The sequence below is a fragment of the Serinus canaria genome, chromosome 1 (assembly GCF_022539315.1).
Source record: "Serinus canaria isolate serCan28SL12 chromosome 1, serCan2020, whole genome shotgun sequence".
In the NCBI taxonomy this organism is placed as follows: domain Eukaryota; kingdom Metazoa; phylum Chordata; class Aves; order Passeriformes; family Fringillidae; genus Serinus; species Serinus canaria.
Genome location: NC_066313.1, coordinates 4,067,746 through 4,095,448, shown reverse-complemented (window position 1 = coordinate 4,095,448; position 27,703 = coordinate 4,067,746). Strand labels below are relative to the sequence as shown.

The following is a 27,703-nucleotide window of genomic DNA, read 5'->3' as shown; positions in this document are numbered from 1 at the left end:
TTACTGAGCGGGTGATGGAGAATTTAAAACCGCGCCTTTGCTGAAAGAGAGGCAGCAATGGATCAGAGGAAAGCAGCCTGGCCAAGCAAACTGCCCTACCTACCACAGTGCTGAAAACAAGGTGCTTCTGGTTGGACAGCAGATGCTGCAGGGATGTAGAGCGGAGGGAATATTTATGATTTGTCAAAATACGAGGGGAACTTGGCAAGGACATCAGAACTGGGATGCCCCGGTCTTCTCTCTTCAGGGATGCCTTGCTTCACATGCATCTTTTGTCTGCTATGCTGTTTCTAAAGGGTAAAAACACTAACAAATAAGAAGTCAGCAAGGTGGATTGGGGGATCAGGTGCATTTCTCTTTTGGAAGAGATGGTCCTGGTCATGAAACTTCTGTTCCTCACCTGCCTATGGCCAACAGCAGTACTACACAGTTCTCACAGTCAGCATCACCGTCTTCATCGCCGGCAACAAATGTCATTCTCAAGAAAACATACCAGGTAAGAATTAGACTTTATCTGTCTCTGTTCAACTGGCAGACTCCATGCTGTCAGCCACCATTCAGCACACCCCTTTGGTTCACTGTACTGTTTTTCCAGTTTCTGGGTTTATAGTTTGCATAGTATTGATAGGATGTTCCCAAAGCAGAAATGGTGAAGTATTAATTAATTTTTCATAACCAGACCTTTCACATTGTGATTTTATGAATGTCTCATAGATATGCAGTTATGTACCCACTCACACCCACACACAGCTCTTTTACCTGATGTGATACAAGGCTACCATATTATTTCTGTGATGTTTCAAGTATTCTTGCCCTCTAACTCCCATCACAAGAAGTAGAAATGCCTTCCAAAGTCCTATGCCAGTACTACAAAATTACTTCTATTACCTAAAGAGCAGAGTAGCTACACTATAAAGCTACAGAAGACTTTTTTATGGCGCTAAATGAGGTGAATTGCAGCTTATTTGTAGTGATGATGGAGCATGTTCCCTTTCTGGAATATATTTAATGTATTTAGACCTTGAAGATTGTATTTGTTCTTGGCCTTTCAATTGAGTAGCTGGTTGAAAATTATTAATTATTGAGAGGTTTTTACCTGTATATTTCTGGGCAAAGTATCAGTGCTTTCCCCCAGGAAGGCAACTCACATCTGCCATGTGAGGTCTCTCAGCCTGTTTCTAGAATAATCTAATACTGTGTGGACAGACCAGTCGCTGCCAGTGATAATCCACGAAAAATTCCTCTTTCTCGGGAGGTCATAGTTTATTTGTACAATATCGCATTTGGAAGAAAAGTAACATAAATGGACTCCTCTGATGTGTTTAAGCTGTTTTTTTTCCCCTCAAATTACATGCTTTGCAGCAGGTGTACAGCTGTTAACATCCTGTATCACTTCTCATGCAATCATCCAGCAGTGAAATATCTCTGGAACCCTCCAAGTCTTGATAAAATCCTGTTTAGCAATGCAAGGTAAGAGATGACACAACAGAGGTGCCCAGAGGTGCTGTGTCACTCAGGACTTCTGGGTTTCTGTTCAAAGTTATGGGTCCAAGTTTGGTGCAAGCCATTTCTTTTCTTCATGAAAAGAATGGCTATTCTGCAGGCTTTTTCAAACAGTCTGAGTGCTGGTGCACAATTATTTGTAATAACAAAGGAAAATAAACAGAAGTAGCCCCAGTATCAACATAAGATTTCATCTGGTGCTTTGCCAGTCTCAGGAAGCACTTAAGAATCAAATGGAAACAGAATAAAATACCTTGGTTGTGGTAGTGGCAGGGGAGGTCTATTTCAAACTCAGATGCTACACTTTTGTCTGTGGTAAGAGGGGAGCATATGCTGCTGTTGTTTGCATTGATCCTGTTCTGCCTTGGCTGAAAGCAGTTGCTCCATTGTTGACATAAAAAATCACAAATGAGGAGGGGAGCCTGGGTGGTAGGAGACAGGAAATTTTGTGGCATCCTGATAACAATCCTCTTGCAACACCAGTGTTAGCACAGTGTCCTCTGCATCGTCACAGATCTTTACTGGCACATGCAGATGAATTCACGTGACAATCCTGTGAGACAGGCACTAGTGTGTTATCAGAAAGGAAGAAGAGGGACAAGGAGGAATCCAGCTGCTGCTGCCTGGTGTGGCAGTTTTCTTTGTACAAGGCAATCTTTGGCATCCCACATCCTCGTTTCCAAGGTCCTGGTGATTTTGAACAGGGAAGAAGACTGCAAAATCTGAGCCACAGAGGATCCCAAAGCTTAACAGCAGCAAATCAGCTTTTCTCTGCAGAGGATCCAAATGTGTTTAATTTTTCTTTGTTTCATTCTCTGCTTTTGTTCTAAAGGCTGCATTATCCTCCAGTACATTGCATCTTACTTTCCACCAGCGTCTTTTTCTTTCTGGGGAACAATCTTTCGGCCAGCACTAGAGTTATTAGGGACACAGCTGACAGATGGCCTTGGTTAAATGGGTGGCCTTTTATAAAGAATTCCATGTGAAAATGTTACTTAACCTACAAGTTCCACTGTTTTAATAGAGTAACCCAATTCTCCCTCCAAAGCTGTTTGTCTGCATTCTCCTGTAAAGAAGATTTTAAAGCATTAACCAAAAGTACATGAGAAAGCGATTATTCTCATAGTCCATTTCCTACAGCAAAGAACAAAACGTTTGATTGTCAAAATATTAGGTTTTTTCTTAGTACATATTGCTGATGTTACTGAACAATTAGAAATGCATTTTCATGTATGTGAGAGAGAACTGTGCAATTTTGATTTTTTCATTTATCTGGGCTTCAAGGCTTGATGGATGTATTTAAACATTTAAGAGGTCACACTGCTGGATTACCCCACAGACTCCCCTTGGAAGAAGATTTCTGTAACTTCTACCTTTGATTTAGTAGTAGCCAAAATATCTTAGGGATGCAACACTGGAAAGAAACTTATGGCCATGACATCCAGCATATTCTTTTCACAAAAGGCACCAAAATAGTATTCTTCTCATGAACTTGCCTAGTTTAATTCTGAATGTGAAAGGATGGTAGGGGAAAAAGCCCTTTCTCTAGTTTTCTACAAGAACTTTTACCATATTATTAGCAGAGCTCTGAAACAGAAGAACAGCCAAGCCAGATCTTTCCAGGGATCCCTGTACTATACTGAGTTTATAACAAGGGCTTGCAAGCACAACCTTGGATGAATAAGGACAGGGCATATAAGATATTTCCCCCTAATATTCACAGCTGTACCAAGTCACCAAATTTCCTCCAGCAACATCCTGTGTTGGATGTTCTGTAGATTTAGTGCTATTCCATGATCTTGTCTGATTCCTCCTTGAACCAGCATAAACTTTGGATAGCCTGGTAAGTTAAAGACAACCAGATGAGGCACGAGCCACTCATGCCATTGGTTTATGGAGCTACACTGATGGCATTAAGTGATTAAATGCTTTAACAAAAAATGATCTAAGGCCCCTTGAGCAGACCTTTAGCCTTTCATTTGCTAATGGTTTTCAAGGCTAGGTAGGAGCAGCTAAATTTGTCTTTAAAAGCCTGACACGTCTTTGTCCATTGTTAATTAATTCTGAATTAGCTGTTTTGGTTTTGTAGGCAGTGACTAACTGCTCTTTCAGATCGCTGACAAATGCCAAGGTCCGTGCAATAGTGTTCAGCCAAAAAGTTAGTGCTCCCAATTATTTAATATAGAAGTACCAACAGGAGTGAATTCCCTATGTGATCTGAAACAGTTCAAGTGCTTTTTATGACCTCTTTTGGAATGTAATTATAGATTGCCATTTAATTTACATAATATAAGCCCTTGCCTGAAGTACAGCTGTGGGAAGCACAGCTGTGAGTGGAAGCAGTAGTTTCTTGAGCATGTGCCTCACTGAGACCAATAACGTTTTATTGCCCAGACCTACACCAATACCAGGGTTCTCTTTGTAGCTACTACTGCAGCTAGGTGAAGAGAGATCTCCTGTCCTTAGGTGCATCTGTCTTCTGAATCATGGTTACCAGTTGGGCAGACAACAGACTTGTAAAAAACAGTTTAAACCACATCCTCCTGATTTTTACCAGTCTCTGTCTTAATGGTTTTGGGAGCGGGAGCTTCCTTCACTCTGAAGTAGTGGATCCACAGTCCTTTGCCAGCAACCTTGACCAAAATGAGGGTGGTTAGTAAAACTTGGAATGGTCCCTTTCACTTGGCTTTCAAGGAGTAACTGTCCCACCACTTGGTATAGACCCAATCTCTGGGCTGGAATGGATGAGCAGGTGTGTCCAATCCTATTGGCTTGGATAACACAACAAATCTCTGGAGCTTCTGCAAGATGGAACTCAGAGCAATTAAGTACTTCTGCAAATCAGTTTTACCTTTCCTATGAATTTCCCTTGGGACATGTGGAACCTGATATGACCTGCCATATAATCTCATAGGGACTTGTGCTGTCTTTCTGCCTTGGCTGTATGCAGGCTCTCAGCAAGGTTGTAGGCAAGGCTTGAACCTGTGTCCTGGATGTCTCTGGACAAATCTTACAAATCTGGGTTTTGGGGGTTCCATTCATACATTCAACTTTGCTACTCACGTGGGGCCTGTATGGTGTGTGCAGGTCCCATGTAAGTCCCATATCACCAAAGGGGTACTGGGGTCAGCCAAAGGTGATACAGAGACTCCATCATCAGAAGGTATTAAAAGACATCTTATTATTAGAAATCTGCAGTTCTTATAGAAACAATGGTGGACCTAGGACCTGATTGGCCTTTAGGAATCTTCTCTCACACTACTGGTGAACCATGAATAGCATACTCAGGAGAATCATATCTATAAACAATTGTTACAGAAAGAGAGATAGTAATTGTTGGAATTCTTCTCTCTAAGTTTCCCACAGCTTCTCACAGCTTCCCAGGAAAATCCTGGGAGAACTATGTCTCTCTCTGTTCAGAGAATATGTGGTTACCACAAGTCCCAGAATCCTGCTAATTTCCCCAACTACCGTCGCAACAGAATGTGTTCTTTTATCTAATGGCATTCCCAAAGGAACCCCAAACTTTGGAATGACATAATTAAGCAAAGCTTTCACTACTTCCCTTGCTGTGTTGGTATGACAGGGGTAAGCTTCAGGCCATCCACTGAAGGGATGCTCCAGTACCAGTGTTTATTTCCATCCCTCCTTGTGTGGCATCTCAGCAAAATTTATTTGCCAATAATTTCCTGGGAGATCTCCTGTCTTCGTTACCCCTAACACAGCTCTTTTGCTTGTGTCAGGGTTGTTTTTACAACAGGTTTCACACTTGCTTAGTATAGATTGTAGAGTATCAATCATTCTTCTCTCTATTACTACTTTCTTCAGATTTTTTAAAGGATTTTCCCCAGTGGGTACTCTCATGCTCCTGCTGGGCTATTTCTCGAAGGAGCAGAGGTGGAACTACAACCTGTCTTACTGGGATAGCAGCCCACCCTGTTTCTTTGATCACAGGGTTAAGAAACTTAATTAATTTGTGATCCCTGTGATTGTATTTTGGGGTAAACTCCAACAAATCTATTTCTTTCTCTGGTACCACTGCAAGAATGCCCTTTACTGCAACCCCTCTTGCTGCTTTACCAGGAAAGTGATTTCCCAGTTCGGGGGCTTTTATCCCTTTTTGATGACCTCTGCAATGCATGATAGCTACTTCCATAGGCTTCCAAATACTTTGCAGGAGTGTAAGAATCTGTTCAGCATGCTTAAGCTCATTACCTTGAGCAGCTAGCAGGCCATGTTCCTTCCAAATAGCTTTGTGGCTTAAAATGCCATAAGATCTCTTCCCAGTGGCTTATTAAGTAGAGAATTCCTGCCCTGGTAGCTTATGTTTTGCCTCTCTTGTCCAGGGAAAGTCTTCCTCAGTCACAGACTTGTTTCTAGTGAGAAGTTGTAATAGATAAATCAGTTCCAGCCTGCTTCTTCCAGTGAAATCCTCGGAGCATCAAACAGGCATTTTCCTTGGCACATCAGATGACAAATAACCTCATGCTTCCCAACTGTATTAGCTGTGCCATGGCATTCTGAACATAATTTATCATTTTCTCCTCTCCTGGATCCCAGGCAGCAGAATTTCCTCATGTAGAACATTGCAGCTGTTCAGTTCTGCTGCCCATTCTACCCTGATGCAGGCTTGATCTGTGGTGATTTTAATTCTCTGAAGCGTGGGCTTGCATTTCACCATCCACATGATTTTCATACTCAGAAAACTAAAGTCTGTATTTGAAATGCCTCATGGACCATCTGATTGACCTGGTAATTTGATTCAGACAGCACTGCCAGAGACATTCAGGAATACTAAGGTAAATGAATTTGTTCAAGCCCAGCAATTCTGAGTAGCCCAGCAGCCACCTCATCATTCCTGTAATGTAGAAGTAATTTCTTGGGCTTCTTTATTAAGAAAAAAGCAAGAGGGAGGACAAAAATAAGTACATAGAGGCATACACCTTATCCTAAGGTATTCCATACCTTGCCTTAAGCAGTGTTTGACTACAAGGCCAATCTTCAGAACACATTTCTATCGTTCAGTCAAAAGTAATAACTACAGTTGCTTGCAGCAAAGTCCCAGAGAATCACAGAAGGCATGAAAGAAATTGTGTCTAGGGAGAGTCCTTTGCCTGTGGCAAAGCAGCTGTATTCAAGTCATTCCTGCAAATAAATGTCTGACCTATTCTGAAATAGCCTGAGTGAAAGGAATCTCAAAACCTGCCCAAGCAATATGTTCCCACGTTTCGTTGTTCTCACCATGAGAACACTTCTGTGAGAAAGGTGTTCCTAATGTGTACAGTAGATCATAAAATGATGAGAGCATCTCATTCCAACCCCCCTGCCATAATCAGGGACACTTTCCACTAGACCAGGTTTCTCAAAACCCCATCCAACCTGGCCTTGAATACTTCCAGGGATGGGCATCCACATTCAGCTTCTCTGGGTAACCTGTGCCTCACCACCCTCACAGAAAAGAATTTCTTCCTGATATCAAATCTAAGCCTATTCTCTTTCCACTTAAAGCCAGTCCCCCTGCAAGTCCCTGGATCCAGGATCATCCTTTCTCAGTCCTTCTACAAAAATCATTGACTCATTTGAGCTTCTAGGAAAAAAAACACATTTATAAAAAAGAAATAATTGTCTCTGTAGTGTGGATAATGAATGAAGTGGTTAAACCATGGATATGTTGAGTTATTTCCAAGTTTGATTTGCAAGTGTTTATGTGAATAATAATTTTAAACAGCTCTATTCTCTTGTGTAATGATAGCTACAATCTCTGAGGAGAACAGCAGAGGATCTAGTAGTTCTTCCTGGGACTTCTCATAAATGTTTTTCATGGTGTTTTTCATGGACCTGGGCACCCTCATACCTCATTTCCCAACCCTTCCCAATATATCTTTCTCCAGCTTTATTAGCACAGTTGTCACCCTTAACATTCCAGATTCAGCTATCCAGTATTCCCAGGTCCCTATTTCATTTGACTAACACTATGAATGTCAGGGCAGCAGAAATAAATTAAGTTTTTTTTTTTTTTTTTTTTAACATAGCAAACGAGAAATTAAAATGAGGAAACTTGACAGCACGAAGGTCCGACCACTCAAATCTGAGCAGCTTCTTCACATAGAGGACCATGACTTTGCACTGAGACCTGGATTTGGAGGTAAGCAGCACATGCCTGCACTGGGCTGGTAAGAGTTTATTCTCTCTCTGGAGGATACTTCAGACTTACTTCAACTTTGTCATTTCAAATGGAATGGCAGACTTAATGGCAGCACACCTCAGTTGTTGTACTTCAGGAAATAAAGAAATATAGAAATAGTCAAAGACAAGGGGCTTCTGTGTGTTTAGTGTATCAATAGGAGAAACTGCTCAAGTTGTCTGCTTTACAGAACTAAGTAAAAAATAGTGTTAGAATAAGGTTCTTTGAGATCAGTGATTAAGGTATCCCTGTAAACTGCACAGTCTAGTAGCAATTAGCAAATTATTAAGTCATCAGATTTGTTTTGAGAGATTGAAATGATCCATCAGTTCCTAAATCTGTTTGCTGTGTACAAAATTAAAAACAAAATTAAAACAAAAACAACTACCCACAGGCCTTCAGTTTATTATGATATTGTTTCTGTCTGTTGGGCACTGTGATGATTATTTGTTCATTTAACTAAATTGCATCTGGATCAAGGGACTATTCAATGGGATGTTCACAGTTTGGATTCAATTTTGACTCTCCTTCATGGAAGGGAAAATGAGAAAGCTGCCCCACTAATAAGCTTTGTCTGAGCCTTTGCGTCACCACTTCCCTTTTCACGATTCATGAAAATTAGACTGAACTCCTCTGGATTATGAGGCCAAAATAAAATATATGAGGACCAGTAATCACTTGTGTAGACAAACACAGATTTGGGAGGGAAGCTGAGGTCTGGGGAGCTGCTCTTGTTGACACCAGCTGCTGGGATCTGGGGCCTGCTGATCATGCCAAGAGGGAGAATGGGTAAGGAAAGCATCTTTGGATGCACTGGGAGAATAGGAAAGGGTTTCTTGTTACCACAGAAATGATGTCTTGTCAGACAGCAAAAACCTTGCCTGGTTTTGAACAATAGTTGAGATATAGTCTGTTTCTTGGCAACAGAAATTCAGATCTCCTCTTGCCTAATACCTGTCTCGTCTAATATCTGTTAATCTGGACATCTTCTGTTACCTTGCAAGGAATTTAAATTTTTGAGAGTGTCACCTCAGAAAGAAGGTAGCATATCCATGAAAGCAGACAGTGGTTTGGGATGTCCTTTATCACTGGATCATGCCAGAAAACAGTATTGATGATGTACATAAAAGCAGCTTTGAGAACATACCCTGTGATCTGGCAGTCGTAATTTTCCACAGGCAGTGAGGATTTTTCACACCCAGGCTTTTTCTCTTGTCCTTTTTTTGTAGATGACTCGTCACAGAGCCCATTCAGTTCCTCTTGAAGCCAGCTGTAGTTTTTCCACTGACTTCACTGCACAGGCCTCTCACTCATCACATTGCCCTGGCTGTGATTTCAGCCATACTCCTGTCTTTCAGAAATCCCTTTAAGCTGGAGAGTGTCTCAGCTCTGCTTCTCCTCTGTCTCCCACATGCCATAGTGGCATGGGAAGCACCTTATTCTTCACACACCTCCAAATTTTCAGAACTCTCTTAAGATGTCGAATGTGAATCTCTCTTAGACTAAAACAGATCCACTGGCATTTTTACAGCACAAAGTGAAAAAAGTCTCAGTGAAATGAGTGTCAGTCCCAAATTTCTACTCCAGAATTCCTGTTTTACCATTGATTTCAGTGGTGTTGCTGTAGTAAGGAGAGGTTTGGCATTCATAAGGCAGTAGCAGAGATTTAACACACAGTTGTGACCTCATCAGACAAATTTCTCTACAGAAACATGAATCTGAATAACATCCTCAGGATTATTTTACGACAGCAGACATGGGGTGTGGGTTTCTCTGAAAAATAGTGATGATTGTGCAGCAGGAGGAAACTCACCCAGAGGAGAGGGAGAAATTAGAGATATCATTGCTACAGTCATTGCCACAGCAGTTACAACATAACTTTCAACTGCACTGAGACTTACAGCACTGTGGCTTTGTGCAGTTACCACAGGTGAAATGTTAGGTTTGTTTTCATCAAATTTAATGAAGCATCTCTGTGACTCATGACTGTGACTCATGAGGAGCTTGTCTCTGTCACGTGCCATATCACATGATTTATTCAGCTCAGCACAATGCATCAGTTTACAACAGTAAAAAAACAGATCAGGAAGGCTGGATGAAAAATGAGTGTTTATTCTTTACCTTTTTGATTTAAAAAAGTATTTATTCTTTACCTTTAGAAGAGGGACAGGCTTTTTCCCTTCTCCTATACCCCATTGTGATTTTCTTGGTATGTCAGGGAGTTGGAATGACAGATTTTGTTAATCTGGCTCCATTGTGCCCCTTTGCCTGAGAAGGTCAATCACTCTTTGCACCAGTTTAGGAGAAACTGGTGCAAAGAGTGCAAAAGAAAAGCAAGAAAATTCATGCTGCTGCAGATTCCTTAGTTCAGTTCAGGGAACTCTTAAATCTAAGTCTGCCTTGCTTGATTTCATTTAGCTCCACACATGCAATGTAAATGAGCAGACCACAGGACCCAGAATTTTTTAGTACCTACAGTTAAGTTGTACAAAGGAAAAACAGGGGGAGCACATGCTGAATTTGATTTGTCAACTGAGCAAACATGCACAGGAAAAAATGTGGGGGAAATAAATGTAGAACTGTTGGACACTGATGCTACTGGCTTCAGTGTTACTGGAAATAATTATGGAGGTAAGAGATCCATTTTTTGACCAAATGAACACAACTCTACTGCCATTTATATGAGTGTATTTTGGCATTCTTCTGTTGATTGCAGTGCCACTGCAGCTGCACAATCAGAATTTGACTCTCTGACCGTAAATTTTAAAATTTAGTCCTGACATTGTCTGTTTAGTAGCAGATTAGATATCAAAGCCAGAGAAACACAGAGCACTGAGATGAAGCAAACCCAGCAACTGCTGGCAAGCTGATCCTACTCTTTAAAAATGTTACTTTGCAGTTCATTATACAGTGAGGATAAGTGAGGCAAACCAACAATTCAGTGCACCCAAACTTTAAAAATCTAAACTTGACATTGTTGCATTGTATTTACTCCCTAAGCCAGGCTCTTGAGTTGTTGATGGAAGTTGGTGGTGCTTTCTTCCTTTCCTAAATTTTTTGTTGTGGTTAATGTTTGATTGTTGCCTTCTGTGTAATGTCATGGTCCTGTATGGTTTGGAAGTGAGAAGGCAGCTTAAACTGGGAGTGGAGAAAAAGTCAGAAATGAAATGATGCTGCCAGCACTTCTTGGAATGATTAACCCCAAGTTTTAAAACTCAGCAAGAAAGGGTGAACACAGACAATGAATGAGACTCCTCAGCATGTCCTGACTTTTAACAGCTCAGATCTGAGTGCCACCATGCAGGCTGCCATAGCAGCCAAAACTCCACGTTGAGAGACGTCTTAGAGCAAATCCTTAGAAATGCTTTAAATCTACTATTTTCCCCCCTGTTATACATCTATTTATCTATTTTCTTTTACTTTCTGAACTATCTTATTTCAAAGTACTGGTCGAAGTAACAGATGCATGTGTGTATATATGTATATTTATTGGTTTTATATAATTTTTTTTTCTTTTACATTGTGTCTTAAGGACCTGTAGTTTTCTACACTACAAGTGTGTTGGTTAAAGTTTTAAAATGGTTTGTTAGTTAAAGTTGTAAAATTGTGTTAATTAAAGTTTTAAAATTGGCGATCTCTTATTTTTCAACCAATATAGAAGATAATAACATAAGCAAGTATTGGAAATGATGAAAATAATTTAGCAGCATTTGGCTGGTCAAGAGGTAGCAGTATTTCCTGAAAATTTGCATCTCAATCTGCAATTAAACATAATCTTCATTCTGAATTTTCAGAGGATCAGAAATCCCATTATATCACTCCCCTTTTATGCTTCCTCCCTCTTCAAAATAAATTAGTAACATTTACATTCACATAAAGGTAAAGGAGGGGGCGAAGGAAAGAAAATATAGCCCAGTGTATGTTCAAAAAGTGCTGCAATTCTAACAGCTCTTTGCCCCCAAGATCTTTTCGTTTTTGCACCACAGCTCTCCCTGAAAGATGAAAAACATCTTCCCCCTGCGGTGAAGACTCACATGGGTGAAAGTGGAATGGCTTTTTATTATCTCTTACTGGAATGAATAGCTGGGGGTCCAGGAGAGGGGGCCATGGGAAATATAGTGATTATTTGAAAGACCTGTAATAGTCTTCCACTGGATTTTTCTTTCACATTGCTATTATCTTCTATTCCAAGAGCTGGTTACTGCTCATACCAGACCACCTTCGTTTCTTACAAAAATAAGAAATAAATACAGTAGTAACAAGAAGAAAATACTGTTGCCTGTAATTCTCCTGTTTCTGTCATTGCCAGAAGAAATTTCAAAAATCCACAAAGCTTCACCTCCCTTGAGCTTGTTTACATTTCTATCCGTTTTCTTCCTCTTTTTTAGAACAAAGTCTACCTACAGATCCTAATTCTCCCCTGGTCTCTATCTCCTACTGGCAGATTTTTCTAGACCTTCCTTTTTTTCCCAGCATATACTCTTACAAAGCCAACTGGGTTCAGTTGTTTCTAAATTCAATATTTATCCCATAGACCTTCAGGTGCAATCTGTTGTGTGCCCAACGGTCTGGCTATTATAAAAATATTATAGCATTCACTAAACCAGTCATTATTACTGTGGAAATTGATCCTAAAAATGCTAAAAGGATAGCCTTTTTACATAATATCCCTTCTAGAAAGGGTATTACAGAATTTGCCTGATGTATTATCTATTAATAAAATTCCATGCTCATCAAGGAGTTCTTTTGCTATGCTTAAACCTTTAAAATAAAAGTCTGGAAATGGCTTGCATGAAGTTAAACCTGTCTGAAAACAATGCTTTTTTTTTTTTTTTTCTGCTGAGGAGTAATTATCCTGAAAATCTGTGGAGCCTCCATTGTGAAAATCACTAATCCCTCTAAAATAATGATTTGTAGTGACCCTCCAGAAGCAACTGAAGCTGCTCAATTTAATAACAAAATCCTCTCTGCCATCCCCAGTTTTGTCAAACTGGGAAATAAAAACCACAGCTTTGCTCTGGTTGCTTTTTTTAAAGGGAATTTGATGCTGTTGTCTGATGGTCAGCCAGAGATTGAAATTCTCAGTCTAGCAGGGAGAAAGCTGTGGTGCAGACACAGAGGTAGATGAATTGCTTTCCTATTTTGGCTGGTTTAGGAACCATTTCAAATCTTACTGTAATTGTGGTTTTTTTTATAAAAACTTCCTCTTGTTACAAAACAAATCCAAGGGATGAAGAAATTACAGTTCCTAGCAGCCTGTTCCCAATAGTTAATTATCCTTGTTTCTAGTGAGGGAAACACACACAAATGTTTCCAAAAACCATGAAGGATTAGACCAGACTGAGGCCAGTATGTATCTTGTTGGGTGTGTTAGTGACAATGATATAGAGGTGCTCCAGATGAGAAAATTGAACAGCACAGTGATCAGGGCTGCATATCTGTGCAGTCTTTACTCTCTTTATTATCTACTCACATTTGTTGCCAAAGTAGAGTCAGAATAGGAAGGAAATGTTTGCAGCTGCTCTGATCTGTTAGAAATGGATCTAACAGATCAGAGATGGGATAGGGGATGGGCTTTTATAATTCTCTGTGGTGAATGCTAGACTGGACAGTGTTTCCACACTAAGCATCATGACTAAGGTCTTTGTCTTTCTTCAGACAGAGAAGAGGAATCTCTTCTCAAGCAGTCTGTTTCACACATCTTGCATTTCTGCCTAATCAGGAACAAATTTAATTGTAACACTTCCCTTTTAATTCAATTCACTTTAGAATTGTTCACTGTATTTCTTCTGGCCATAGGTTTTGATTTCTTTTATGCTGTTCATTGTCACCACCAACATATTTTTATAGTAGTTCCCAGTGCAGTACAGGCTGTCCTTTCAAAGAATCTGGTGTCTCTGTGTGTATTTATAGAAAAGTGGCACTTTGGTTTGTGTGCATGCAACCAACATAACCATAAGCTGCCACTGATTTCTAGTTCTGTGATCAGTTCCTTTGTATCTGCTCAGAGGAGCTGAATTGTTGATGGAAATTTTGCCCATGCTGGAATAATGTTTGTTTGGGTAAGAAATTGTCTGTAATTTTCAAATTCCAAAAAATTCTAGAACTGCTATCATCACACTTGGAGCAGCAGTCACTAAGAAAAGCCTTTTCCTCACTACACATGACATGTGGCTTAGAAAGTCAGATGTCTGATTCTGGGATATGATTTGTGCTTAGCTCCTTGATGCCTGAAGAATGTTGATGGGAGATATTTAACTTTATTTGCTTCAGATTTGTCCTTGACTCAGGAACTGGTAAAACCTTTCTTGACATTGAGTGTTGCCCCCCCTTTCCTCCTGTTCCACCCACATAATTCAGTATAAATTGCTGTTTGCATTTAAATGATGTGTGAATGCCTTTTGTGAAGGATGCTCACATCAGCTATAAATTCCACAATGACTTCTACTTTGGCTAAGCCTGTTTTTAGTTTACAAGGTTTCAGTGGAATACAGAAAAGATGATTCAGATTACAACCAGACACTTTTGTACCAGTGCTTGGTACAAGCTGGTATTTAGCGTAAATAAATGATTTTGATGTTGTGATCAATACAAAGCAAGAAGTGGGCAAAACTACTTTAGGAGAGGTATAAAAACTTCCATTGTTTGGTATGAAGGAATCTGGCTGAATATATTTATTGATACTTTTGTGCATCAGCCTCTGGAGCAGCTGTCTTTTCCTGTCTCTATTCTCCAGAAGAAGCAGCATTTTTCCAAGTGCTGCCTGGTGTTTCACTAACAAAGTTTGCTCTCTAGAGTCCCAAATCTTATTTTGGGCTTTGGCCAAGAGGCTGAGGGAGGCATTCCTCTCAAAGAGAGACATGATTTCTGAGCCAAAGAGCTCAGCTCTTGTCAGGGCCTAAATACTTTCTGGTGTGCCCTGCAAACTCTGAGCACATCTCACCTTGCTTTCCCATGCACATTGCATCTTCATCTGTTCTGTGCAGGGACAGACTACCCATTAAAAAAGACAAGTAAAATCAAGAGATTACAGAGCCAGATTTAAAAATACCTCTAAAATAGTTCAAGATCTTTACTGGTAAGAACTGGAGGCAGCTGTGTAATCCTCGAAGGCTGCTATTTTAAGGATAATTCCAAAAAGGGACACAGTATTGTGGCTGGTTATCACAAGAGTGATGTTCCTGGACTATTTTGGCTTGACAGGGCTAAAAGGAAAAGACAAGAGAAAGACAAGTTAGAAAAGCTGTTGCTGTTCAGACTTCCCTGTATTCATGTTTTTAACTGGTTATTTGAAATGTGTACTTTAAAAATATTTTAGCTGGCTATTTTTACAAAAGTGTTTGGAATCCCATGTACAATAATTACTACTGATTTTCATGCCAAAAGCAGAATATTCTTGGGGTGGTGGTTTGTATATGCATAAATGCATGCTCCTCTCTTCCTCCCCTGTTAGGAAGTGATTAATCAATTAGTGGGATAACATAACCCACATAGAACTAGATCCTTCATTCTTGATATTTCACACTGAAAAGAGTGGGAATCATTTAATATTTGGCTGTAATTTTTCTTGTGCTTATTTTCCCAACTGCTTAGCTTCAGGTTTTACTTTGTTGCCTTTTATCATTCAGCGATTTAAGGTGGAGAGACTGCAGTAAATTCTGGGATAGAGTACTCTCTGTATCCTGCTGGTGTTGCAGTCTTCCCTTTAAAAATAAGGATTTTTGCTCCTCATGCCTCTTTCTGTTCCCATGCAGGGTCCCCAATACCTGTGGGCATTGATGTGCAGGTGGAGAGCATTGACAGCATCTCTGAAGTTGACATGGTGAGCAGAACTGGAATAAAGGGTTTCAGTAAAAATACAGGGGGTTCAGAAACATCCAGATGGATGATACAGAATAATGTACTTAAACAAAGCAGACTCTAAAGAGCACATCCTTGCCTTGAGGCATGCATTTAAACTAGTAAGTGTTCAATTTCTCCCTGGGACAGAGGAACAGCTCAGAGTAAGCAGCTCTGGTTTGACTGCTCCATTGCATGATGAGGCTTCATGTCCTTTGCTTCTTTTGCCTATGCAAATTTGAGTATTCCATATCCCATGCCATTGTGGCATGGGTGGAGCTGTGATCATAACAAATGGAAAGAGAAACATCAGTTCCAAAAATGGTCCTGGAGAGGAGACACTGCAGTTAGGGCCTGTGGTACTGGAATGCAGGCTGTTCATTCTTCAGCCCAAATTGTCACTAATATTGTCAGTATGAGCTCCTGCACTCCTTTACAAACCTACCCGAGACATAAAATCCTATTACAGGGCCATAAAATCATATTACAGGGGAAGATCTAGCTGTCTTCACAGTATTCTTACCAGAAGCAATTGTTCTACTGAAATAAATGGTGTCTGCCTAATAATGCAAAATTTATTATGAGAACACAGAGCAGTCAGGCTGTGCAGAAGCTCACACTGGTTTTGCAGCATTCTCTCCATCTCTTCCCACATGAATATTTGCAGTCGTGATGTTTCTCTAAATAGGATCATAAAATATCTGTAATAACATTTTATATTAAAAGAATAGTATCGTTATTGTAATTATTGTAAAATCTAACTGCTTACTTTTATGATATTCATTGCATTGTTTATTTTGATGCATTTAATTAGTAAATGTATTAATTCAGCCCCTGTGCAATATTTGTACAAAATGAACAGATTTGTGGATTTTAAAAATTGACCTGTGGTCATGAAGAACTCCAATTAATCCCTTTGTAAAGGAACCATAGTCCATTCTTGGAGAAGGTTGTGAAGATTTCCAGAGGAAACATTTTTTCCCATTTACCCTTGTCTGGTTTAAAGCTTCTTTATCACTGCACAGCTGGCCCAATCCAGAAGACCACTGAAATATGTAGAAGTTTTATCTAAGGATAAATGAAGTCTTAGCCTCAGACACTAGGGACAAGACAAAATCTCATCAATATTCAAATTCAAACTCATTGAGTGGTGCTTGGTTCCTCTTATTGAGGATCTTTCAGATAATGCGCAGAGAAGAAATTGATCCTTTGCATATGTAATTTGTAGTGTTTTCTATTGCACATGACTAAAAACAAGTATTGTCTCCTTTTATTTTTAATAAAACAAAGGACTTCACAATGACTTTATATCTCAGACACTACTGGAAGGATGAGAGGCTCTCATTCCGTAGCAACAAAAACAAAAGTATGACTTTTGATGGACGGCTGATAAAAAAGATCTGGGTGCCTGATGTGTTTTTTGTGCACTCCAAAAGATCTTTCATCCATGATACAACTGTGGAAAACATCATGCTCCGAGTGTACCCCGATGGCAACGTCCTCTTCAGTCTGAGGTGAGGAAATAACCTTCCCTAAGAACATCCATGGCTGCAATTGTCGTGTATTGGCTGTAATTGAAATGACTGGAAACATTTGCAAGTAATTCTAAGATTCTCATACTGGGCTGGCATTAATCCCCTGGCAGCACATCATGGGAAACTGGTGTTCCAGTGGGAAAATAAATTGAGGATTGAAAATGTATTTTTTCTATCATTCAGACATTGTTTCCTGTCAAGGGAGTTAACAAGTGTTAATTCCTTGCCAGTGGCTCTAGCAGTATTGCTACTGAGTACAGTAAAGCCCAAAATTACTAAGAAAGAAAAAAACATGGTTTTTGTTGTTTTATTCTTTTTCCTGAGTCTTTTGAAACTGTCTCAGCTATTTTCACCCTGGCTTACCAGTTAACATGCCAGTGATACAAACCTGGGCTCTAGATAGGCACAGAGAACAGATTTTTGGTGCTGATACCCCCAGTGTTGTGGGACTAAAAGGAACTGGAAAGTGAAACAGCAATTCCAGAACTGGAATAGCAAGGTCATTAATGTGTCTCCCTTCCCTCTATATGTCACTGCTTTGCTTTATGAAGGAGGTTTGGATGATGTGGCAGAAATAGTTTTAATGGAGCAATTTTCCCTCTAGGGTAAGGGATGTGAGGCCTGTGTATTGCAGAAATTCAGCTTGGTACTAATTAGCTGTGAGCACAGAAGTGATATTTCATCCAATCTAGACAGTTTGAAGATTTATGGAAGCATTTGAGGTTGTGGCCGTGTAATAATTGTTGCAACAATTAATGAATTCATCTCCTCTGTCATGAGGACCTGCAGAAATCCTCACAACAATTGTACACCACTTACAAGTAGTGTATGTTCAAGAGTCACACTGACAGTAAGGAACAATGAGGTGAAGTGTGCTTTTTATTGCTGTATTAATTTCCATAATTCTTGAGAAGGGGGGAATCAGAGGATTTATACCCCTCCACTCAGGCTTGTATGAGTGATTCTCCAAATGAGAAGCAGGAATTGTTCCTTAGATGTGCCTTGAAACACCCCCTCTTGTATTGCCAGTTTTATATGTAGTAAGTAAATTAAATTCCAAATACTTACATGAAATAAATCTGCAAATTTCCCAGCTTTTCTTTAGTGCCTGGCATCCAGGGTTTTATTGAAGCAAAGTGAAACCAAAATCCAGATCTGTTGCTAAAACAGACTTTCTTTTGCTCTTGTTCCCCATGTCCTTTAGCCAATAGCTGAAGGATGGAAACAACATCCATAGCTGGAAGTCATATGCATGTCCCACTCTTGGGATCTCATTTCAAGCCAGTAAAGTCCTATATTTGTAAAAAATCAGCCACAGTGTGGTTACTGAGCACAGGTTTTCAAAGGGCACTTGTATCACCCTCACTGAAATTCCTGTGGGATTCCATTTGAGCAAAACTGAAAAATTGAACTTATCCATCAAATGACATGCAAGCTGTGACAGGAAAGGGAAATTTGGCAATATGTACCATATTTAATTTTCTGCCCCTTAGCAAGTTCAATTTTTTTTGTTCTTTATTAAGTACAAAGGGGTATTTGTCCTCTCAACCTTTGTGAAAAAGCAGGTGGAATGGGAAATAGGCTTTGCCTAGATTTCCTTAAGCTTTTTACAATATAAAGCATTTCATTTAAGAGGAGACTAAGCTTCCAGAAGTTGCAGCTAATCTCTTTTTACAATTAAATATTATAATCATTCTAGCTGGGAAAACATCCCTTGGAATAATATTTGCTCTAATCTGTAATATTATCTACTTCAGTCTGTGAGAAATCAAGTCAGGAAATATGAACTCCCTTTGTTAATCTTTGTAATTGTAAACCTTCAAAATAAAATGTGAGAAAGGCTAATGAAGGATCAGGTCAAATATAGGGTTTAAAAATCAAAGGTAATGTATTTAATAATAAAGACTATTTATGTTGATTAAAAAAGAAAGATGATCTCTCACTGATTTAACTTTATTTCACCATCTTGAGGCTATTTTAGAAGCATCTAAAAGGGCAGAAAACCTCAATCAATAGGATTCTAAACAGCAGATTGGTACTAAGATGTGTGCACAGCTAAGTGTGAAATTATTCATTTTATTTCTGCTTTTCTCTTCTTTCCTGCAGAATAACAGTTTCTGCTATGTGCTTCATGGATTTCAGTCGCTTTCCTCTGGACACACAGAACTGTTCTTTAGAACTGGAAAGCTGTAAGTTTAACTCCTAATTGTTCTTCACATGTGCATTCTTACCAGCACTCCATCTTGTGCATAATACCTCTTTCACTTACTTTGATGTGTCACCCGAACCCTTCAGCATGTACATATTGAACTGTAAGCAGCTTGGTGTCTTTCCAGACCTCAGTGAACTTTGAGAAGGTGGAAAAACCATGATGCACCCTGCTTTATTCCCACTGGCTATTTATTCCAAGGCCTAAATCTAAAAATCTGTCAAAAAGCATGAGGGTTTTTTCTCTGAGAAAAAAGATGTGCAGATTAAAAGTAAATTAAAATGTCAATATTTGACTTGTTGGAAAAATGAAAATGGGTGCTTGTGTTGCTGTGAAACATCTGCTTTTTCACCCCTGCCTCAGTTGTAAGCTGCTGGCAGGGCACAGGGCTGAGCTGCACTTGGAACAAGGTGGAACATGCTCTTGGCAAACTTTTTCCATGCCAGCTGACAAACTGGTGTGAAAAAATGTCTCTTTGGGGTTTTCCCAGATTGCTTGAGTGGCCTCCTCTCCCTAAGAAAGGAAAGAGGGAGTGATTAACTTTAGTAACTTTATAACTTCAGTTTCTGCTCTCTCACAGATGCATACAATGAAGATGATCTGATGTTGTACTGGAAACATGGCAACAAGTCCCTGAGCACAGATGAGCACATCTCCCTCTCCCAGTTCTTCATTGAGGAATTCAGTGCTTCCAGTGGACTTGCTTTTTACAGCAGTACTGGTATAGTAAGCCCCTCTCCTCAGAAGAGAGAAGCACAGGATAAAATCATGCAGAATGTCTTTCACATTCAAATTATTTGCTAATAAATGACAGTGGCTGCTGAGAGATCAGTTCAAATGAAGTCTTGTCAGTCTGGGGCCTTGGTTCTCTTTGCATTACCAATATAAAACTTTATTTTAGGGGAAAAAGGCCATAATAGTACTTGTAATTTCATATCTGGCACTATGAACCTGGAAAAAAAAAAAGCACAATCACCAAAAATGTGCTGTTCTGAGCTCTTGCAAAATCATGGTGCTTCTCTGAAGGCCACTGGAGTATTGAATTTACAGGAATCTTTGTGTCCTGGCTATACAGAAAAGCTTGAAAATGGAAATCCTAAAGGATCAGATACTAGAAAGCAAACAAGAGGAATTCCAGTGTGCTTTTTACTGGCTAAAGTATCCTTACTTTTGGAGCTGTGTAACATCACTAAAAGTCTGCTAACTGGAGGATTTTCATATGAGACTATTACCTGTTCAGATCTAATTCATTATTTGCTTAATTTTCCCTGTTTATACATGAAGTTGCAGGAAAAAAATTCCCTTATGTCAGTGCAACATAGTTTAAATTCAGGTTAATCTGCCCCAGACAGGTTTTTATTTCTCCTTGTAGATCTTGCTCTACACTTTCTGGCAAACTGCACAAGGCTTTAGGAGTTCATTGCTTGATTTCATGCAGGGTGAGGGTTTGTTTTCCTTGTATTTTACATGAAATTATAAATTTTGAAACACTTCTCTATGTAAGTAGTCTAACCACAGGTTTTTAACCAAAGAAAACAGCACTCTTGCTATTGTACTTTAAAGTCTGAGTCAATACATTTCAGTTTGGTTATTGCCCTTTATATCAAAACAGATAAATAAAAGAGAAATTACTCCATTTAATATGATGAAGTGCACAAGTCTTTGGAAAAAGCCTTTAAAGAAAGCAGCAGATATATTTATTTAGTGTATTTGATTTACAAGTTATTTTCTTTTTGTTTTCAAAAGAGGGCCAGCCAAATTTGTGGTGGCTGCTACTGAATGCTGAAATCTCAGTTTAAATTATGATGCAGTCTAAGCAGTGAGGAATTCACAGCTTGATAAGGTTCTTCACCCTTATCTCCTGCTCCTGTGTGAGCTAAGAACAGAGCTCCATCTTTCAAGAGCCACTGTCATGTGGATACCCTGCTATGATAACTGTGCCTTGCTGAGAGCTGCATCAAATTTGTCCTTGTTGCCAGAAGGAGACTGGGATATTTTCCACCAGACTGGGTCCCAGGAGCTCAGCTGGCTTCTTTCTGCCTTGCTATTCTCATCAAAAAACACTGAAGGCAAGCAAGTAGAGCCTTGTGCACAGCAGGGCACCCTCACAATGGCCCTGCACCCAGGGCTCTGCAGCACCTCCCAGCATCTTTGACTTTGCAGAGTGTAACTTTACACTTAACATGCAGAGGTCCTGATGGTGAGATTATTCAGCAGCATAAAGGTGAAAGCAAAGACTTTTTTCAAGTCCTAGAGACCACTGGGAGGTACCTGAATAATGATTGTAGCCTATCTGGTAATCAGAATGCTGTCCTTTTTGGGCTTACACTTAGTCTTTGGCTTTGAGGTTTTGTTTTGTTCAGGAGGTTCCACTTTCTCTTGGTTTTTTGTTTCTTGTTGGAAGCAAATTTACCCTCCAAGTAAATGATGGTGGAGAACAAACAGCACCACTCTAATGAGAGTCATCATTCCTACAAAGCAGCTTTCTGCATTTCAGGTTCTACATATCATTTCCTGTGAATCTCAGTGAACAACACCTGTGGTGTTCAGGCTTTTGGAGTTCCCAGACCTTCAGAGGAGCAACAATTTAAATCCATTTTAGAGACAATAATCTTTAAAGTAAAAAACCTTCTCCATAACTAAAAACACAGTAGAACATTTAATATTATTTGGGGTTCATTTTGATATGTTCTTCTGTATAGAGTCACTCGTTGTGATGGCAGGACTGCTCCAGCACAGGCTCACAGATGCCTCTGTCTGTCCTGGACAGGCAGATGCTGTGCAGCCACCCACTTCTGCCTTTTTACCTCCCTGAAACCTGGTTTCCCTGCTGTGGCAGGAGGTACAGCACGGATGCAGTGCTGCACAGGCAGAGCATGCGCCAAATTCACTAGATGGCACCCTGTCCTCTAAAGTGAGCGCTGGGCTGGCAGGCAGGCAGCTCCCACCAAAAAAAAAAAAAACAAAAAAAAACCAACCAAACAAACAAACAAAAAAAAAAAAAACCAAAAAAACCCAGGAAGGAAGGGCTACTTCTTGTCCGGTAATTCAGAGAAGGCAGGGTGTTGGCATCACTGGACAATTGTATCCTGTCTGTATTCTCCTGGCAGTTTCACTTCAAGTCGATTTGATCTTTTTCAATTTCCCAACCTCAGTTACAACAGACTGTTTTAGACATGCTCTCATAAATGAGGGAGGATGGACAATTTGTAAAAGCACTGTGTAAAACTAATGTGTTGGAAAGATTTCTGAGGCATTTACTGCTCCTGCTGGAGATGCACCGCTCCTGTCAGAAGGAGGGGCCAACAAACAGAGCTCACAAATAACACAGCTCTCTTCTCTTCTCCCCCAACCTGTTCCTCTCCCTGTTTTGCCCCAATAGGTTGGTACAACCGACTTTTTATCAACTTTGCACTCCGCAGACATATTTTCTTTTTTGTGCTACAATCCTATTTCCCAGCCATGCTGATGGTGATGCTGTCTTGGGTTTCCTTTTGGATCGATAGAAGAGCTGTTCCTGCCAGGGTGTCATTAGGTAAATCTTTGCTGTTTATGCTTTGGGAGGTATAGAATCGAGAGGGAAGGGTTTGGAGTTACCTTAGCTTATTTACACAGGACATGAGCAAAAATACCAGATAGTTGCCTGAACAACACTGTTATTACCTCTGTTGTCATTACCTGCAGTCAGTCTCTACATTTGGAAAGGAGATGTTTGTTCAGACTGGCTTTGCTATTTTTGGAAACAGCTCACACACCACAAAAGCAAAAAGGGATGATTCTGCAGATTTCCTGATAGAATTTTACTTAATTGCAAAACCTGGGTTTTCCTTCCCTCCCAGCAAAGTGACAGGTAGGAACAGGCAGTCAGATCCCTCCCCAAATCCATGGATCATTAGGTGTAGCCCAATCTATGGAAAAACTCTGCAGCTCTTTTTTTTCTCAAGAAACATTTGCTATCTTCCTACCAACTTGGAAACAATTGCCTTTGTGGCAAAGCCTTTCATTGTGGGACACCTTAGAGATGTTTGCTTGGTGTCTTGGCTGTGCAAGGCACACAATCTTCTGTGGAAGCCAAAAAGTAAGCTCTGAACACCTCAGCTCAGGAGAAGAGGACCTTTTTTATAGAAGTTTGGGGTTTTTCCCTCACTGGTGCATCACTGGATGCCACTCCAAGGCTGTGTTTGTTGTGAATATAATGTTCATGGCTTTGGAGTGAGTACATTTTTTCAAAAATTAGGATCCCTGAAGATCTGATGGGAATTTGTAAAGATATCTGATCCAACCATAATGCACCTGAGTCCTGCAACTGTTAGGTTAAAATAAAGAAGCTCCTGTTCTTTCTTCTCACTGATGCTGGTCCCCGAAGCCAACTGTATGTTGCCTTATTTCTGAGACAAGAGAAAAAGCCCTCATTTTTCTCTGTAACTATATCAATCTAGAAAAAAAATTAGGACTGTAGCCACTCAGATCCCTTTCTATTGGCACAGTCTAAAGCTATTAATACATGAGATATAAATCTCTTTGTTAATCTGTAAACAAATTATGGTACCTCCTACCTACTTTTATTAATGCATCTATGAATTCCTTTTATTTAGAAGAAATTTTACTTCATCTTTAAAAATCTTTACTTTTTAATTCTCAGTAGGCAATTTTGAATGTTGTCAAGATGGTTTTGCTGATCATGTTTTTTATGTATGGATTTCTGCAGAAGGTTATGCATCAGGAGTTCCATGAATAAAGCACATTTCATTAGCATAATCATACATAATTTATAGGAAACCTTAACAACAAAGTTTAATAAGCCTAGCTCCTTTGCCTAGAGTATGTGTACATTAAATAAATTGATTTCCTCTTATATGGTGTATTTCAAGCTCCATCCTTCAAACTAAAAAAGCTGCAGAGAGGTAGGGGGAAAATTCTTGTATGTTCCAGTGGACTTGAACTGGTGTAGAACTGGAGAAGGGCTGCAGCTAACAGTGCTGTTTCACAGATGTCAAGATGTTTTCACTTTCAGAGTTACACTGATTTCTTTAAAAGCAGAGTCTGAGTTAGGTGATGGGCTTTTTTTTTCCTGAGCTGGAGCAAACCAAAATGAGATGAACAGCTGATATAAGAGCAGAGATTGAAAAGATGAGGGTGAAATTCTGGTCACACTGAGGCAAATGATAATTTTTTCTTAGTTTCAGTGGCTGTAGCATTTTTATGCTAGATTGTTTTTAGAGAGCTGTGGAGTTATGACAGGGACATAGAGGCTGATATTTGTTCTCAAGAAGTACAGTTTGAGAAAGGGTTGGGAGGGAAAATGATTCTTTAGTGATTTTTGTGGACAAGAAAATACTCAGTGGCAGATCTGGCTCTGGGAAGTGAAGAATGACCCCAGCTTTCACCTGTGTGTGGCAGTGCCCAAAGCTGCCACAGAAACGTGTTCCTTATGCTGCTCAGGGACCATTCTGAGCAGAGAGATGATTTAGTGCTCTCAGCATTGTGTGTGATGGGTCCTTCATGGTTCACTCCACTTCTCAGAGCCTGTGTGAGGGGGTTAAAGGAGGTGTCAATCACACCCCTCACAAAGCTCTGCTGTCCAAGCAGTGTGAGGAGCTAAACAGAACCAGCTGGCCAGAACTGTGATAACCTCTCTTTTCTCTCTGGCAGGTATAACTACAGTGCTGACAATGTCCACCATCATGACAGGAGTAAGTGCCTCAATGCCTCAAGTGTCTTACATAAAGGCTGTGGATGTGTATTTATGGATCAGCTTCCTTTTTGTCTTCCTGTCAGTCATCGAGTATGCAGCAGTGAACTATCTCACCACAATTGAAGAGAGAAAACAACTCAAAAAAAGGGGCAAGGTACAACCCTCTGTGTTTTGTTGCCTTTGAAAGCATCATGCAAGCCACAGAGTAGTCCTAGTACACCAATGTGATAACAGAACAGTAACAGTCTCTGTCTCCACTCTGGATCTCACTTTTTTTTCACTTGGGTGAAGAGAGACAAAGTGTCCTCCTCTCTGAGATCCTGAAAGGTCTGTGCTTTCTCTCTCTTCCCTTGTGGCAGAGGTTAGGGATATTTTTTTGCCCCCTTTTTTGCCCCTCAGAGGAATATAACCTTCCTTCCATTTTCAAATACCTATCAATCAAGGTATTTCTTCTGTTTCTGAAATAGACCTCAGCATGTCCTCATATGATATTCCTCCCTGTTTCCTGGATTTTTTTTTTTGTCCCAAGATTAGGTGAATGACAAGGTAATTTTTAGAAAAGTGTGCCTGAAGCAGAAATAGTCACAAGTTAAACATCTGCTTTCTGTGAAGCTCTCACTTAAAACCTTTGCTTGAAGAATATCCCCACTGTAAACTCATTTGCTGGAATACCATGAGGGCAGGAGCACAGAAAGAACACATATGTTGCTCACATGATTGGATAATCCCATCAAAACCTACTCCCAGAAATGTTTGAAGTAATTTCCCACAACTCCAGCAACACAGACCTACAGGAGAGAGTTAGATTCCTCTATTTCAGAAGCTGAGGCACGAATTGCCAGCCAGCAGCTGGCAATGATCAGGCAGACAAATGTGTTTTATGACATTTGATGACATTTCCCTGCTCATGTCCCACTCAGGGGGGCAGGCCCCACAGAGAGCCACACTGTGGGACAGCTCTGTTCTCCACATGCTCAACACTGAGGGGAGAGCTTTCTTTATCTTCTGGTTCATTCATTTATGATTTGCCACAATGGCTCCTGCTAGTAACTCTCCTTTGTTGCCAGGCTTCAGGAATGTACAGCATGGACGCAGTGCAAGCGATGGCTTTCGACGGCTGCTACCACGACACGGAGGAGGACATGGACCTGAGTCCCTTCCCAGAGCCCTGTGAGGAGAATGAGACCAGGGCAAGTCAAACCAACATCTCCAATGCTGACACACCTCGCCTGAAGAGGAAGAGATCTCTGAAGGGAAACGTGGGCAGGATTATTTTGCAGAACAATCATGCTATTGACACGTATTCCAGGATTATATTTCCCAGTGTATATATTGTGTTCAACTTTTTTTACTGGGGTTTGTACATATGAACAAAAATGCTTATAAGCTAGGCTTTATTTTGTGTATGAGGGTTGCATCATACTTCAAAAATAATGCAACAGCAGTAGAGGAAAAGGTTACAATTTTCCAAAAGAGACTTCTGCATCAAACCTGGGCTGGTTTGGTCAGCAGCAAAACTCTTCATGAAAAACTCTCTCATGTCTGGGCTCTTTTCCCCCTGGACTATGCAGAGCTTCACTGGGGTGATCCCATGCACAGGCTCCACTGCAGTAGCACAGGAGCTGAGTGCTCACTAAGGGAGCCCTTTGTCACCCCCCTGAACAGACAGCAGCTCCCACCTGAGCTATTGCCCTGTCTGTGTCTGCACTCCAACCCTTCCTCTCGAATCAGCCTCTTTGTTCCTCACCTGTGATCCATTTTGGTTGGCAATTGGCACCAACAGCTTTGGGACAGCCTTGGGATAGCTCCTGTCCACGTCTCCTTCCTGCATTCCAATTTTCCTGGGCAACCCCTGTGCACCTCAGCAGCCTCTGCCCTTGGATGGGAACCAGGGGGAAAATGATGGCTTAGCAGTGCAGTAGGGACCAGCAGGAAGCCAGGCTGATGGGGCTTTGGAGATTGTGCATCAGCAACACTTCAAGAAAACCCTTCACCCTTGTCAGCTCTCTGTGACCTCCACGGGACCTCTGTTTGGAAGAATCTGGCTCACCAGTCCTGGAGGCAGCACAGGAATAACAGAGGTCACAGACCCTGTGCACTTGCAGCTGCTTCCCAGGTGGATGAGCAGCATCCCCAGCACGAGCTGTGTCCTTCGCGAGTCACCCACACACCTCTGCCTCACCTCGACCTGCTGTAATCCCCTGCTTCCTGCAGAGCCTTTGGCTTAGAAACACAGGCTTTGAGACAGAGATTTGAGACAACTTTGTCAAGAGAACAAACCAACCACGCCTTTGGTTCTTCTGCTTTCTGTTGCACGTGAACTTGGGGTTTTGCCTCCCTCCCTCTCGCTTTGGCTTTTGAGATTGAATGTTCCAGTGAGGAGAAGCTGCATCTGCCTCTTGCAGCAGTGATCCCCAGCATAGTTCCAGGAAATAAAAGGAAACAGCTGTGCCAAAATGGAGACACATACAGGAAACCTGTCAGTCTCAGATGAATCCTGCATGGAAATATCCTTAGGTTCAGGCTAAGGAGGCTGAATTAAGGATCTTCAGGGATAAACACAGAAAGTTTTCACAGATCCAGAAAAAAAAAATCAAGATTACTTTTGTAACTTTCCTAAATAAGGAGCATTTTCCACTAAATTCCTTGGGTTTGTCTGTCATTTAATGAGCTGAGTTTACATTTACAAAGTCAGATCAAAATGATCAATTTGAAGTTCAAAATTATTATTTGGTGAC

At 40.5% G+C, this 27,703-nt stretch overlaps 1 protein-coding gene across 1 annotated transcript; it reads left to right on the top strand.

Annotated features, from left to right (window-relative positions):
• On the top strand, positions 1–27,703 carry GABRR3 (gamma-aminobutyric acid type A receptor subunit rho3). Its single transcript, XM_009092681.4, has 9 exons — positions 1–496; positions 7,536–7,648; positions 15,442–15,509; positions 16,817–17,040; positions 19,168–19,250; positions 19,851–19,991; positions 22,653–22,805; positions 24,923–25,119; positions 26,033–27,703. The coding sequence occupies exons 1-9, from the start codon at positions 369–371 to the stop codon at positions 26,333–26,335; spliced, it is 1,410 nt and encodes a 469-aa protein (XP_009090929.1). The 5' UTR covers positions 1–368; the 3' UTR covers positions 26,336–27,703.